Here is a 16,094-nt window from a genome sequence, read left to right as displayed (position 1 = left end):
CAAAACAAAACAATAAAACAAAAATAAAAAAAGTAAAGAGAACCCAGCCATTTTGTATACAATCTCTTTCTCCCATCTCCTCTCTCCCTTTCCTTCTGCCTCTCTCTTCTTCCTCTCTTCCCCTCTCCTCTTTTTCCCCTCTCTCCATCTCTCTGTCTCTCCCTCTCTTCTTCCCCTCTTTTCCTCTTCTCCCCACTTCCTCCTCTTGCCCTTTCCTCATCTTCTTCTTTTATCCTCCTTTATGGGTTAGATAATTCAAGGTCCCTTCCCAAGGATCATGTGTCCATATCTGTAGAGTTGCAAGGGACCTCACAGATCATCTTGTTGAACCTCTTTATTTTAAAGATGAGGAAACTGAGACCAGAGAGGTTCAATGAATTGTCCCAATCATGCAGGTATTAAATGACTGGTCAAGGATTCAAACCTAGAACCTTTGGCTCCACTGCCCCTTTTTGTCTCGCCTCCTGTCCAGAGATGCTTCTTCTTCAAGCTTACAACATTCCACTTCATTCGCTATTCTCCTAAAACTGTAATTGGCATGCCTGATCTGGAAGTGGGCTTTGTCATACTCTGAATTTGCTCAGTGGCTGGATGGGCTCTGATGGATTCGATCTCCTTAAGAAGGCTAGTCCCTCCCATGATGCAGATTGCAGCCCCTGCTTACCCACCCATCTCGCCTACTGTTCCTGCACAATTCCTTGGTGACTGTAAGATGTGGCTTCATTGTTTTCTGTGAGTTTTAAATTTTCAGTTCTTTGGTCATTGGGTTACATATCTCACAGCCAAACAACATCCCTGGTTGACTGGTGGTATTAAAAAGATGGGCTTTGGACTTAGGGATAAGTTTGGGGGTATCATAGCACCCAGAAGGAAATGAAGCCTTAGTGACTTCAACCTATGAGATATGTGCACTGGCCATGTGTCCAACTGGCTAGACAGGGACCCTAGGAGTGGAGACTGGCCTGTGTTTCACATGTTTAGTCTATGGTTGGACATTCAATAAGAAATTTAGAAATTGTGGTCAAAGGACTAACAGAATGATTTGCCGCCCCTTGGTACCATAGAAAGAATCAGAGGATCTGGGTTCAAAACCTACCTCTGACAATTCCTTACCAAGGTGACCTTGGGTAGTTCCTTAGAGGGCTTTGCCAGCTCCAGGTCCATGATGCTGTGATCCTGTGTTCTCTTGCTGGTGGTTCATTGATCTTGGTGTCCACCAGAAGGCAGTCTGACTAGGGCCAAGCTCTTCCATCTCTCTCTCTCCTGGTCATGAAGGTTTGTAAAGATTAGAGAAGATCCATCTACATGGAGCCTCATATTAAAAAACCACAAACTTTTTTGCCCTCAGTAGCAAATACACTTTGTGAATAAGGCTCAGGTTTTCAGAGAAGGCCAGTTCAGACACCCCAATGTCCCCCTCATATCAAATTGACTCCCATTCTCCTCCAGCCATAATAATTGCTCATTCTCATTGTAAGTGCTTGTCTCACAGTAAGCCTGTGAGGTCAGTATGGCAAGTTGTGTCACCATTTTACAAATGAGGAAACTGAGGCCAAGAACACATCTGTGACTGGGAACTACCTAGCTCTACTGTTGGAAACCCAGTTCAAATTTTTCCTGTAACACTTTATTTAAAAGAACCCTAGACAGGGATCTCTGTCTTCTGAATTTTTTAAATGAAAGTTTTTTTTAATCAGCAAAAATTTGCTTTCTCATATTCTAATTTTTTATTCCTGATCTTGCGTGAAAATATAGGAAGCATGCTTATCAAATATATCTGTTCAAACTACCTTTTTTTTTTAAAGGCTAGTGTGGACATGTGGAATGATTTTCAAACCTTCAGGCACTATACGTTAGTTGTTTATTATCCTAATTGAAATAAGTGAGGTGAAACTAATTACAACTAAGTCTAAACTTTTGAGTCTGGGTTTAAGAAATCGTTTGTACAAATATTGAGGGAGATAGTGGGGTGGGGTTCAAATCATGGCTGGATCTGGGGTCAGAAGCCCTGAATTTCAGATTACCTTTCTTAGCTTCAATTTCCTCATCTCAGGATAGTAATACTTGTGCTAGCTCCCTCACTGTGCCACATGGCTGCTTCTAGAATAAAACTATGATGGTGGTAGCCATTCTGTCACAAGCAGAAGATGCTGGCTAATAAGTTTGAAGGTGGAAATACATGATGTGTGCCAGGACAGGGAAATAAAGTGTTGGATAGATTAGGTGGGGGCAAGATTATCAGAGGGTCCTCTTAAGGGCAGAGATAATCCTGATCATTAATTTTGTTTTTGCTTCACTTTTTAAAAACCATTTTGTAGAATGAGAAGCTTAAGCAAAGGGTGAATAAGTACATAGTCAATAAGCATTTGTTAAGCACCAGGCATTTTACTAAACACTAGGGATAAAAAGAAAGGGAAAAGGTAGTTTTCTTCTATCAAGGAGCTCACAACTTAATGGAAGAGACAAAAGGCAAACATGTACAAACAAGCTATTTACAGGAAGTAACCCAACTGAAAGATGGTCCTATATTCAAAGGGGATCAGGAAAGTCTTCCTCCTGTAGAAGCTGAGGGAAGACAGTAGGCAGAACCGAGGAGATAGAGCATGCCTGACATAAAGAACAGTCAGAGAACATGCCTGGAGTCTGTAGAGTGTCTAGTTTGAAGGGCCACAAAGAGACCAGTGTCACTGGACTGCAAGGCATGTATGTATGTGAGTGTGTGTGTGTGTGTGTGTGTGTGTGTGTGTGTGAAGATCAGTTTGACAACTGAATGGAGTATGGACAGAGGAAACAAGGTAGGCAGACGCCCCCCCACGCCCAAAGCCGATATTACAATAGTCTAGGCATGGTCTGCAGATGAGGGTCTGCAACAGGGTTGGAGTAGTATCAGAGGAGGAAAAGAGAAGCATTGAAGAGATACTCAGAGCTGAAATTGATCAGAGATGCTTTAGAAGAGAAATCTACAAGAGATACTTCAGAGTTGAAATTGATCAGAGATACACTAGAAGGGAAATCAACAAGAGATGCTTTAGAGCTGAAACCTACAAGAGATGTTGCAAAGGGAAAATTGACAGGCCTTGACAACAGATTGGATATAAGGAGTAAGAGATGAGGAATCCAGGGTGACTTCTAGGTTACAAGTTATATACTAATAAGATAGTTTAGCACTTTAAAATCTGTGAAGAGCTTTACTACATTATCTCATGTGATCTTCAAAGCAACTTTGTTTGGTAGGTGCTCTTATTATCCCCACTTTATGGATTAAGAGATTGAGACTGAAAGAATTTAGTACTTTGCCCAAATCACACAGCTAGTAAGTGTCTGAGGGAGAATTCGAACTCAGGTCTTCCTGACTCTCAGTCTAGCCCTCTATCCACTACAAAACCTTTATTGAAGGGGGGCCCTTAATAAGTGCTTGTTGTATTGACTTGAGAGGGCTAAGGGCTGTGTCTTCTGCCTGAATCCTTTGTCTTCTTATTCCAACACATCATTTCCATCATCCACTTACAGCCCAGGGGTCTCTCCAACTTCCCACCTCCCCCTAGCTTCTGACTCTCTGAACATCAGAGCAGGGGCAGGAGAAGCCAAGCCCTGTTGTGCCGCAGCCCCAGTGAAGCTGCCCCCCTCCCATCTCTCTTCCCTTCCCCCTCCCCACCCTCCATGCTCTGGAAAGGGCAGCGAGCGGGAGCGTGGGTGGATTGCACCCAGAGATATACATCTGAGAACTGAAGGGAACACTTTATTTTAGATTTGGGCTTTTTTTTTCTTTTTAAAGGGAAGTTATAAAATATCTCCTCTTGCTTCTTCTCTGAGTGTGCAGATGGTTCTGTGTTTCTGCCTAATAGGGGATAAAACTGCTAGTGCCTGTACTGCCCTTGCTATCCCTAGTTAGACTCTGAGCTCCTCCAGGGCAGGGACCCTGCTAATCAACAAGCATTTAGGTGGTGCCAGGCTCTGGGCTAGGCACCAGAGAGACAAAAACAGAAATGAGGCAGTCCTTACCCTCACAGAGCTTATATTCAACTGGGGGAGGCGGGGTGGCGTGTGTGTGTGTGTGTGTGTGTGTGTGTGTGTGTGTGTATCAGTGTGGTAGGCAGGGAAGGAAGCTTGTGAGTAGAGCCATTGGGCAGTCAATTGTCATGTCTTTTCCAGAGCAATGTTAAAGCTGAAATGACTAAACACACACACACACACACACACACACACACACACACACACCAACAAGAAATAGAAAGTGGAAGGGTGTGGGCAGACACAAACCAGGTCAGGGTGGATGGCTTGTTGTTCTAGTGGAAGGCTGGATGGGATGAAGCACTGCATGGTTCAGTGGTCTAGCCTGGGGCCAGCTAGATATCATAGAGGACCTCAGGGAGGATTCACTCACTCACCCTCCGGTCCCTGAGCAGTTGGGGCTCAGCACTGACCTTCCATTACTCCTCCCAACCTCCAGAGTCTTCAGTGCCTTCCTGTGCCTGATCTGCCCCTTCAGCAGACATTCAGGTATCCCCGCCCTCTTGTGCTTAGATCACTTCATAGCCTCGAGGACCATCTAGTCCAACTACCTATTTTTGCAAAGGAGGAAACTGAGGCCCAGAGGGGCTAGTGGGCAGCACAGCTGGGATTCTCTGACTCCAGGCTCAGGACTCCTTCCTCCCAACCTTGGGGCACTGCTCTTCTTACTCCCTGGCACATAACCTGTGCTTCAATCAGGCCCATCTCCTCCCGGACCTCCAAGTCTGGGGGGACACGATGCTTATTCCTATCTCCATACCTTGCTTTCTTCATGCTCTGCCCAATGCCTGGATTTTTCAACCTGCCTTTCTCCCATGCCTTTCCCCAATCTTTTTTTTGGTGAGGCAATTGGGGTTAAGTGACTTGCCCGGGGTCACACAGCTAGTAAGTGTCAAGTGTCTGAGGGTGGATTTGAACTCAGGTCTTCCTGAATCCAAGGCTGGTGCTTTATCCACTGTGCCACCTAGCTGCCCCCCCCCCCCCAGTTCAAATTCAACCTCAGACATTTGACACTTACTAGCTGTGTGACCCTGGGCAAATCACTTAACCCCCATTGCCCCACAAAAATAAAAAGACCAGCGTATGCAGAGCACTGGTTTGTGGTGTTTGTAAGCATGTCTCCCTTTGCTTATCCGCTCCTCCCCACCCCCGCCATGCAAAGGAAATCAGACTTACAGATGATACCTAACAGCAGTTCATCAAAAACTGCATTGATGTTTTGTTTAGCTTTGGAATATAACCAGAAACACAGATTCTCCCCTTCCCTCCCCCATTTCCCTCTCCCTTCCTCCTCCCTTTCTCTTTCTTCCTCTCTCTTTCCCCCCTCTCTCTACCTCTTTCCCCTCTTTCCCTCTGCCTCTCTCTTCTCCTTCTCCCCCTTTCACCCCCCTCCTCCTCTTTCTCTCTCTCCATTTCTTTCTTTCCCTCTCCTTCTCCATCTTCCTCCTTCCTTCTCTCCTTCCCTCTCCATTTTCCCTCTTGGTTCCGACTGGGAGATCGGGAAGGAGAAGGTCCTGGGTCTCCAAAGAATAAGCCATAAAATAACTAAGATTTAATCATATATCTATTAACTTTACATATGTCACAGCATATTTAAGAAGAGAGAATTCAAGACATGGAAAAGGCTTTAATGATCCCTCTAATCTAACTCCATAGTTTTATAGAGAGAGGAATTGCAGCTCAGAGAGATTAAGAGACGACTTTCTGGTTCCTGCCCCTGAGATTACATTCATACCACAGAGGCTCTTGTGTGTATATAAGTATTTGCATGTTGTCTCCCTGTTAGAAAGGAAACTCTTTGAGGGCAGGGATCATGTTCTTGTCTTTCTCTGTCTCCCCAATTCTTAGCACAGTGCCTGGCATGTAGTAAACCCTTAATAAATGCTTGTTGACTGACTGATTGCCTGACTGACTTGAAATTAGCTGTGTATTAGCACTTCTAAGACTGGAACTCAAAATTGGCCTTGAATCTCATCATTTAGGGCCAGGGCTAGGGTGAAGGACTGGACTTCTGACTTCAGTGGCTCAGGGAAATGTCCCTCATGAGGAAATGCTCTCTACCAAAGTAGGCTGATTACTTCTTTGCAACTTATCATTTTAAAGAGCTACTTGCTTAGGGCACTTAGAGGTTAAGTGACTCACCCAGGGTCTCCCAGACAGCATGTCTCAGAAGCCAGAATATTTTTCCAGCCTCATTTTTGGTTGGGGAGCTAAATATTACAGGGTAGCTTCTAATAGAAATTGTGAAGTGGCTTTAAGCTTACAAGATTTAATCCGATGTGGGCCAAGAAGTACATGTGTGTGTATGAGCCATTTAAAGTATTTTTTAAATGTTTAAAACATGGTTTACTAATGTGGCTGACAATGTGTAGGGTTTGATGTACTATACACTATTGAATGTTTATGCTTGTTTCTTGTGGAAAATTCTTGCCAAGAGAGCAATTTTATGTATCAGAATAATAAATAAGTCAATATGTGAATGAGACTGTACAAGTTTTCCCCATATGCGATTGTATTTTGTATATGGTACATGGCACCCAAACACAGGCGAAAGGTGAAATTGTCATATGTATGGAAGCATCTGTTACCATTCCAAACACTGGCTGATGTCAAGATCAACCGGTTTCTCTTGACCTCCACCGAAGGCTACGTTAATGGCCTATCTCATTAGAACAAACATCAATTTTCAGGATTATTACCAGTAGAAGAACCATTTGGGATTGGTAATTATCAGGTCTTCAAATATATCTGAGAGGTTAATTTACAAACCAATTAGTTACATTCTTCTTCGTTGATGTATACATTAGCTAGACTCTAGTGGCTAATGTCAAGATTATCAAGGAATTAGATTTTCTACAATGCCTACTATGTGCCAGGCACTGTGTTAAGCTCTCGTTGTTGTTACCAAGACTATCTTGTTTGATCTTAACAACTCTGCAGCATAGGTGCTATTATTATCATCCAAATTTTAAAGTTGAGGAAACTGGAACAAACAGAGTGAAAGTGACTTGTCCAGGATCGCATAGCTGGTGAGTGTATGAGGCTGGATTTGAACTCAGGTTTTATGTCTCCAAACCCAGTGCTCTGTCTCCTGAACCACAATGCTTCTCATTAAGCCTTTGGATCATATATGCACTAGCTATCTTTCATCATAAGACAGCTAGGTGGGGCAGCTAGGTGGCGCAGTGGATAGAGCACCGGCCCTGGAGTCAGGAGTACCTGAGTTCAAATCTGGCCTCAAACACTTAACACTTACTAGCTGTGTGACCCTGGGCAAGTCACTTAACCCCAATTGCCTCGCCAAAAAAAAAGAAAAAAAAGACAGCTAGGTGGCAAAACAGAGAGTGCTGGGCCTGCAGCTTTCGGAGTTTAAATCTGGCTTCAGACACTTAATAGTTGTGTGACCCTAGGCAAGTCACCTAACCCTATTTGCTTCAGTTTTGTCATCTGTGAAATGAGCTGGAGAAGAAAATGATGAACTACTCTAGCACCTTTGCCAAGAAAACCCCAAATGGGATCATGAGGAGTCAGACCGAAATGACTGAACAACGACATCTTTCATCGCATCACCTCAAAACCAGCAAAGTCCTGGTTAAGCAGCTAAACCTAGGAATGATTGTCATAAATAAATTATTCTAAATGATGATAGTTATGCCCGTCCCCCTTACCCCTTTACTCCTCACAAGGAGTCATCAGAGGTGGAGGGAACAGTTATTACCTGCTAAAAGGGCGGGGTTCTTTGCACAGGGCGGCCCCCAGAGGGAGGCCTCTCTGACCCCTTCTCTCAAGGCCAGAGCCCGGGTCTCCACAGACAGGAAGAAGCTGTGTCTTCATTCTCTCCTCTTTGTCTTACAGGTTGTCGGGCTCCTCCTGCCCAACCAGACCCTGGCTTCCACCATCTTCTGGCAGGTAACTCTCTCCCAGAAGCCCTCAGCCTCCAAGGGGAGGGTCCCAAACATTCAACAGCAAATACTCACGGAAGAACTTCCTGCCTGGCCATCCCTCCTCGTTCTGTTTCACAATCTCTCTAGTCCCATTAAAGAGAAAAATCAAGTGACCAATCAACAAACCTTGGTTAAATACCTGCTCTGTACCAGACATTGTTGGGGACCCAAAGACAAAAAACCAAACAAACCCAGTGAAATCCTCCCCCCTCTCCTGTTTGCACTGGCTGCCCTCCCTCCCTCCCTCCCTCCTTCCTTCCTTCCCTGCAAGGAATCCTCTCCCTCCTCCCCTCCCCTCCTGGCTTCCTGTAAGATTCACCTCCAGTTCCACCTCAGGCAGGAAGCCTTTCCTGGTCCCCCCCCTCTGCTGAAGCCTTCCTCTTGTATAGACCTAGTGATTTACCTGTGTCTCCCCAACTATAACGGCACCTCTTTGATGGCTGGGGGCTGTCCTTGCCTTTCCTTGTGCTTCTTCCCAGTGCTTAGCACAGTCCCTGGTATGTAGTAAGTGCTTAATAAATGTGTGTTGACTGACTGACTGAACACTGGGAGAGATGGCAAGTGCATAGATAAGGATCCCAACTAGACTTGTAAGTTCATTAGTAATAGGGAAAGCTTTCCAGGTGAAAAAACACCCTCTACCAATGCAGGTTACCACCTTTTCTACAACTGAGAGTTTTGGACGATTGTTTAAAGCACTCAAAGGTTAAGTGACTTACCCAGGTCACACAGCAAGTAAGAGTCTAAGGCCAGATATGAGCTCAGGAAGAGGAGTCTTCCGGACTCCAGGACTGAGCGCATGCACACATACACACACACACACACACACACACACACACACACACACACACACACACATACACACAGTTAGAAGAAGAGTATGCATTTGGGGTGGCACATCCCTCATTCCATACAGTCTCTCCCTCACCCTCATAGTCAGTACAGGTTGAGGGAAGGCAGATTCATTTGAATTTCAGCCCAAGCTGTAACTAATGAGGAAGGTAAGGCTGCTTCCCCCCACCCCCTCAGCACCACCTGGGTTGTGTCTGCTCACCAGTCATATTACAAATGCATTACAAAAGCAGGTGGAATAATTTTGGAAAATCTTTCTTTTGAGTAATTTAGGCTTTAGTTCTCTTGCAGCTAATTGAGAATTAGCTCTGTGTGTGTGTGGTGGGGTACAGGGTCTGACTCCCCTAAAGAAGTTGAGAAGTGGTTTGCAGTTAGTCTCTTAGAAGCACCCACCCTTCAGCCAGGTGTGCCATTTTTTAAGACATTCAGGGCCTGTGGCTCCTCCCTCCCTCCCTCTTTCCTTCCTTCCTTCCCCTGTATTTATTTAGTTCCTACAGGTTTTCCCACTTTTTAAAAAAATTCCTTGTATCGGTTGTTTCTTTCTGTGCAACAAGATTCTATTACACATGTAAGGGATGGTCTCCACTTTTTACCCCCAGTTGTATAATTTCCACAAAAAGTGCTCCTTGGTCAGCCTATGTGGGGTTTCTTCTCATCACTGATGGCCATGGGGGGAGGGGTGATTCACAGGGATGCTCCCTGATGACTCTCATCTCTTTGCAGTGGCTGAACCAGAGTCACAATGCCTGCGTCAACTATGCAAACCGCAATGCGACCAAGGTGAGCTCGATCAGCCCTACTCCCATGCGACTGTGGTCACAGCAGGGACTGGAGCCAGGTCAACTGTGGCTCCTGGGCAGGACCAGCCTTGTGGGAAGGCTGAGGAATACTTGTTTCTTTCTTCCTGTGCTCTCTTTCTAGACAGATTGATGCCTGAGATTCCATCATTAGTGATTGATTCCTTTGGATTGAGCTTTGCTCATTTCTTCCTGGGAGGGGGAACACATTAAGTCCCTAAGCCTTTAAATTTGTCCGATATTTTCCTCATTGAAAGATGTGTGACAGTCTAAGACTCCAAGAGCCTATGGAGGTACAATGCTACTTGTGGGGAACACTAGATTTGGGGTCAGAGAATCAGAGTTCCTATCTAGTCTTTGCTACCTACTACTTGAAAAGTAGTAGGATTGGAACTCAGTGCAAGTGGATTTGAACCTGGCCCTTCCACTTATTAGTTGTGTGACCTTGAGTAAGTCACATCTCTGGGCCTCAGTTTCCTTTTCTGTAAATGGAAGGGATTGAACTAGCTGATCTTTGAGCTTCTCTCTAGCTCTGAATCTATAACACTGTGATCAGTGGCAGTTATTATGATTAATGTTAACAGCTAAGGTTACCTCTCACACTGACAAGAGAAAGGAGAGCCTAGCGGATAGAACACCACTGAAGGACAGAAGCCAGATTTGAATCCAGGACCCTGGACTCTTTCTACTGTACATCTCCATACCCCCCACAGTCACATAGACAAGAGTGGCCTGAACACAGATCCTGATTTCTGCTAGCTTTTTCCATTCTCCTAAGATATACTTTGTGTCTTGACTTGGAGGCAAGAGAGACTTGGGTTCCCATGGCATCCCTGAGACTTGCAAGCCCAGTAACCCAGGGCAAGTCCCCCTCTCCAAGCCTCCATCTTCTCATCTGAGCAGCCCCTCTGTGGTGCCATTGTCCAACCCCGATGAGGTCATGCGTGACAAATGCTTTGCAAATCTAAAATCGGGATTGTTTTAATGACGATGTGATACCTGCTCTCCTGGTTTCAGGTGCCAAGCTGAAAACTCTCTCTCTCTTTCTCTCTTTTTCAGCCTTTGCCTGCATCCAAGTTCATCCAGGGCTACCTGGGAGCAGTCATAAGTGCTGTCTCAATTGCAGTGGGTAACACTTGTTTACCATTTATTTGTTGTATTGAAATCCCTTTCTCTGCCTCCCTAACCTTGATCTCCTTGAACACAGGTGCTTCCCACCCTTCAGGCTGCAGAGGTGCCATGAGACTCATTTCTAAAGAGACACTGGGGAGGAGAAGGGCTTTCATCTGCTTTTTCTTTTTCTTTTTTTTTTTTTTTTTGTGAGGCAATTGGGGTTAAGTGACTTGCCCAGGGTCACACAGCTAGTAAGTGTTAAGTGTCTGAGGCCGGATTTGAACTCAGGTACTCCTGACTCCAGGGCTGGTGCTTTTTCCACTGCGCCACCTAGCCGCCCCTTTCATCTGCTTTTTAGAGAGGTTTTCCTACTTTGACACGAGCTCCTGAGGGAGGAGGGCACCCCAGGGTGACCCCAAAAAGCAAGTGGGAGATCATACCACATTCCTCATGGAGAATGTTGGCATCCAAGATGAAGGGAGGGCACCTTCACATGAAGGCATTTGCATTCCTATTGCCTAGCACACAATAGGTGTTTCTTAACTATTGACTGAAAAGCCCTAGACGAAGCTTAGTGAATAAGGCAGCAGTGACTGCTAGAAATTGAGGGGGAATGAGATCTGTCTCTGGGCTGTGGGACAAAGTTCAAGGGTGACCCAGCCTCACCAGGGCAAAGAGGGAGCCAGCCTAAAATGGTTAACATACAAAAAAGCTCTCCTGGCTGTTTCCTTCCGTAAGAGTCAGTGTGGAGCTGGGAGAGAAGATGATGGCATCACCTGGAGGGGTGGAAAGGATTAGCTCTGTTTCTGAGGTGAGATAACTGAGGCCTATGGTGGTTTAGGTCCTTGGCCAGGTGAGTGGGTGGCAAAGTCAGGAGACGAGCTCAGGTGTCCTGCCTTCCAGACCACATTGTTCCCATCCTCTGTTCAACTGAACAAAGGGCTATGTCTGCTTCTGTCAGGATATTCCATACTGTATGCAACAGTGATGACGACCACTGCATATTATTTATATTATGAATAACACCAATAATTGTTATTCAATGTAAATAATACTAAATTAATTAGAAAATATTAGCAGGATAGCAACTTGTCTCAGGACCATTTCTATCTGAACACCATCAAAAAGGATAAAAATGAGATATTAATAACAGCAGCAGCAAGCAACTCATATTTATCTGGTCCTTTGGGAATACTTACAGTATGTTCTTTTAGAAAAAATTATCAGGTATTTTTCCCTTCTCCCCCAAACAAAAATAACAACAAAAACAAAATCCTTGTAACAGTATGCAGAGTCAAGCAAATTCCCATATTGGCCACATCCAAAAACATCTTATGGTACTTTCTTCCCAGTTTCTTCCCAGAACACTGAGGCATAGAGCTTAACTGACTTACTCCGGTCACACCTCCAAAGCTCTAGACAGTTATATCATTTCTTGCATTCTGCTGATCAGTTATTATTATCAGATTTTTTCTCAAAGAGTTTGTGTTCTTCTGAGAGACCTGTGATGCTTAAATTGGCTCTCTGCATCCTGTTTACAAGATCAAAATGTTCTTCTTGTCTGGAGATCATGTTTTCTTTGAACATTATTGCTTTTTGCTTCTCTCCTAGATTAGCCTTCACTTCTGTATATCTGCATTCCCAGTTAGTTGTCCACTCTTTTGTTTCTCTGGTGATTCTTGCCATGATGGATTAAAATTTTTCTATTCTGCCAATCATATCTGCAGGCCTTAAATTCTACTTTCACAATTCTTATTTCTTCTTTGAATCATTTGGAACATCCTGCCGGGGTTCTGTGAACACACACACACACACACACATACACACACACACACACACACACACACACACACTTGCACGTGCACTCCCATCCTTTGCCCCATCATCATCATCATCATAATAGCTCACATCACACTATACTAAGCACTTTACAATGATCAAATCATTTGATCTTCCCAAAATTCTGGGATGTAGGTGCTATTGTTATTCTGATTTTACAGATGAGGGAACTGAAGCAAACAGCTTAAGTGACACACAACTTCTCTGGATTTGATCCCAGGTCTTCCTGATTTCAGATCTGGAGCTCTGTGCAACATTGCACCACCTAGCTAGCTGCCTCATCAGGTGTTGATTCATTTTCCTTTGGCCTTTATTCATAGATGCCTGGACTCATTTAGCTGGTCTGGAAGCCATATTACTTTCTGTTATTAATGTCTTTTTTCCCTGTTCGTGTATCTATTTATGCTTAATGATTTTATCCTGAGTTTTCTTCCTCCTGATATCTTTGGTAATGCCATTTCCCTTATACTTTATTTCCTTTTGCTCACCTTCTGATTCTTTCCCCTTTGATTGAGTTACCTCATCTGTAAGATGAAGAATTGCACTAGGTGGGCTCTGAATTCCCTTCCAGCTCTAATTCAGTCTATGATGCTACAAAAAGCACCCAGGGAGAACCAAGGACACCAGTCCCTGCTCCAGCCAATCCACTTTACAAATATTTGTTCTGGGATCTTTTTCCTCAACCCTGTCCCAGCCTAATTCAGAGGGGAAAGGGTCTGTCCACAAGGGGGTCCAGGATACCTTATGACGACAGAATGTGCCAAGACCCTAGGAATGGTGATTTTCCCTAACTTGTAATCCTGGAAGGAGCCAGTAAGTCACACCAAGCCAGGCACTCAGGCTCCTGAAGATAAACTATCACTGATCCTTTCCTGTTTTGGAAATTTCTTTTCCAGTCCCAAATAACACTGTAATAATCTCCTTGAGAGTGCCTTGTACTCCCACATTTACTTCTCTTCCCTTTCTTCCTTTCCTTCTACATTTTCTCTTCTATCTCTAGCTCCTCATTTCTTCCCTCCTTCCTTTGGTTTCTCTATCTCCTCTTCTATCTCCCCCCTGATTTTCCCCCTCCTCTTTCCCCTTCTTCTATCTCTGCCCCCTTTTTCGTACCTTTCCACTCCACTTCTTCCTTCTCTTCCTTCCCACCTCCACTTTCTCCTCCTCCTCCTCCTCCCCCCTTCCTCTATCTCTTCCCATTCTTCCATTTTCTCTTCTTCCTTCTCTTCCCCCTTTGTTTTCCTCTTTTTTCTCCTCCTCCTCCTCTTCCTCTGGGGCCCAAGGCTAAATGTGATGGGGAGCACTCAGTGGGCCCTCCTTGTTTGCTGGCCCCTTGCTTCTCGATTCTCTGATCTCTGTTTGATAAGAGTAACCCTTCCTGGCTGCCTCCTCCTGCTCACGGCGAGGGTCCGGCCTTGACAGATGGGAGCAGAGTTTCTGACACGGATTATCTCGGGCTGGCTTTTCTCTTTTTGTGTAAATCACAAAACCGCTGGATAAAGGAGTTTTATTTTAGTTTAGTTTTCCTTGTTCCCTGGCACCCCAGGCCTGTCGGCCTCATTAACTGATCTCTGCTGTCAATTAGCTGTAAATCCCCTCCCAGGGTGAGCCTATTAGGAGGAGATGACCTGAAAACAAGTGTCACTGGCCCCAGTGGTTGGCCTAGTTCTGGTATTAATTAAAAGGAGCCCCTCCCCAACAGGCAGCCTGGGATGGAGAGATCTAGCAAGGCAGAGGAGAGGGGGAAGCACCCAGGCCTTTCCCCTACTCCCAGTGACAATCTTCTGGCTTCTGTGTCTCTTCCCATCACCCCCCACTGCCCCGGGAATCTGCATCCTCCACTATGCATGTTTCCTACATGGAGTTATAGGCCAGATAACCAGGCTTTAAGCCTGCTTTACAGATCCCGGTCAACAGCATTTACCAAGAATAAACTATTGAGAAGGACGGAAGGAGGAAAGGAAGGAAGGAAGGATGGAAGGAGGGAGGGAAGGAAGGAAGGAAGGATGGAAGGAGGGAGGGAAGGAAGGAAGGATGGGTGGATGGGTGGAAAGAGAGAGGAAAAAGGAAAGAGATTCCATTGAATTATTTTCCTAAATCCCACATCTTGCTATATTTTAAGAGAGGAAACTCTTCTCACTTGACCTAACTTCACCGTTTAATGCAACAGGTACACTTTGGATACCTACTGTATACCCACCCTTTTGCTTGGGGCTGTTGTAGGAGAAACAAGGAGAGGCCCAGCCTGCTCTGAGGCAATATCAGGTCTAGATAGATGGAACATTGATTAAATAAAGCATTTATTAGAAGATAACATTTTATTACGCCCTTATTCTTGCTAAGCTCTGTGTTAAGTGCTGGGAACACTAATATAAATAAACAAGGCAATCCCTACCTTCTAGGAGTTTACATTCTAGTAGGAGGCAAGAGAAAAACGTATAAGTTATACATCTTATATGACAATAATCAATGGTTATTAAGTGCCTATTATATACCAGAGGTACATACCCTCCGAAGGATGTGGGTTCCTACCTTAGGGTACCCACAGATGGCTGTGTTATTCTGTTCTACTACTTAGGCTTATGTTATCCCCCCCGTTCCCCCCCCCCCCCCATTAGAATGTAAGCTCTCTGAGGGCTGGAACTATATACTTTTTTCTGCTTTTTTTTTATCCCCAGCATAGAACACAATGGCTAGCACATGGTGGTGTTTAATAGATACTCTGTTGTTTGACGTTGGAGAGACAAACTGTAGATGCCTGAAAATTCAGTAACAGTGTAAGACCACAGCCTGTGGTCCTCCAAAACGGCCCAAAACTGTCAGTTCACTGAGCAGTATGGTCAATAACTGTAGCAAAGCCTAGAGAAGGGAAGAGGGTGTTTGTGGCTCAAACCCTTGGCACAGGAGACTTCCTGGAGTGAGTGACAAAGCCCTGTGTTTCATTGGGTATATTCTGCTGCCTTTCTCCCTGCATCTCTTGAACTGCTATCCATCCCCCTTGATGATCATTTGGGGGGGGGTTGTCCTTCTTTGCTGCCCCCCATTTATTCTATGGTATTTGGTCCTCCTTGCTCTAGTGTGGTTCTGTCCGAATCAGGAGAGGATGGCTTCTTCTACCAGGGGCTGAGGCCTTTGACTTAGGCCATGCCTACTAAATAGCCTGTGGAGATAAGATGAGGGGAGAAGGGGAGCAGAGAGAGACCAGGAAGGGGTGGGGGAGAGGAGGGATTCCTTGGTTTATTCCCCTGAGTCATGTGGGGAGGGACAGTGGGATCAATCCAATAAGCTTCCACTCCCTGTACCAGGGGGAGCGAGAGTTTCATCAGACACCCCCATTTTCATGATTGGGGCATCTAGGTGGTCCAGTGGATAGAGGCTTGGGCTTGGAATCAGGAAGACTCCTCTTCATGAGTTCAAATCCAATCTCAGACACTTACTAGCTGTGTGACCCTGAGTCAAGTCACTTCACCCTGTTTGCCTCAGTTTCTTCAATCTGTAAAATGAGCTGGAGAAGGAAATGGCCAAACTACTCCAGAATTTG

The 16,094-nt window shown here is 45.0% G+C and overlaps 1 protein-coding gene across 1 annotated transcript in view; it reads left to right on the top strand.

Moving 5' to 3' along the window:
• Window positions 1–16,094, top strand: part of SFXN5 (sideroflexin 5) — a 216,136-nt gene that overhangs the window by 91,468 nt on the left and 108,574 nt on the right. The window contains exons 7-9 of the mRNA XM_043981949.1: window positions 7,867–7,920; window positions 9,531–9,587; window positions 10,664–10,729. Coding sequence (XP_043837884.1) covers window positions 7,867–7,920; window positions 9,531–9,587; window positions 10,664–10,729 — 177 coding nt within the window. The remainder of the gene's footprint in view (window positions 1–7,866; window positions 7,921–9,530; window positions 9,588–10,663; window positions 10,730–16,094) is intronic.

This window comes from Dromiciops gliroides, chromosome 2 (assembly GCF_019393635.1).
Source record: "Dromiciops gliroides isolate mDroGli1 chromosome 2, mDroGli1.pri, whole genome shotgun sequence".
Taxonomy (NCBI): Eukaryota; Metazoa; Chordata; class Mammalia; order Microbiotheria; family Microbiotheriidae; genus Dromiciops; species Dromiciops gliroides.
Note: the sequence above shows the minus strand (reverse complement) of the source record. Positions and strands in the feature narration are given on the sequence as shown.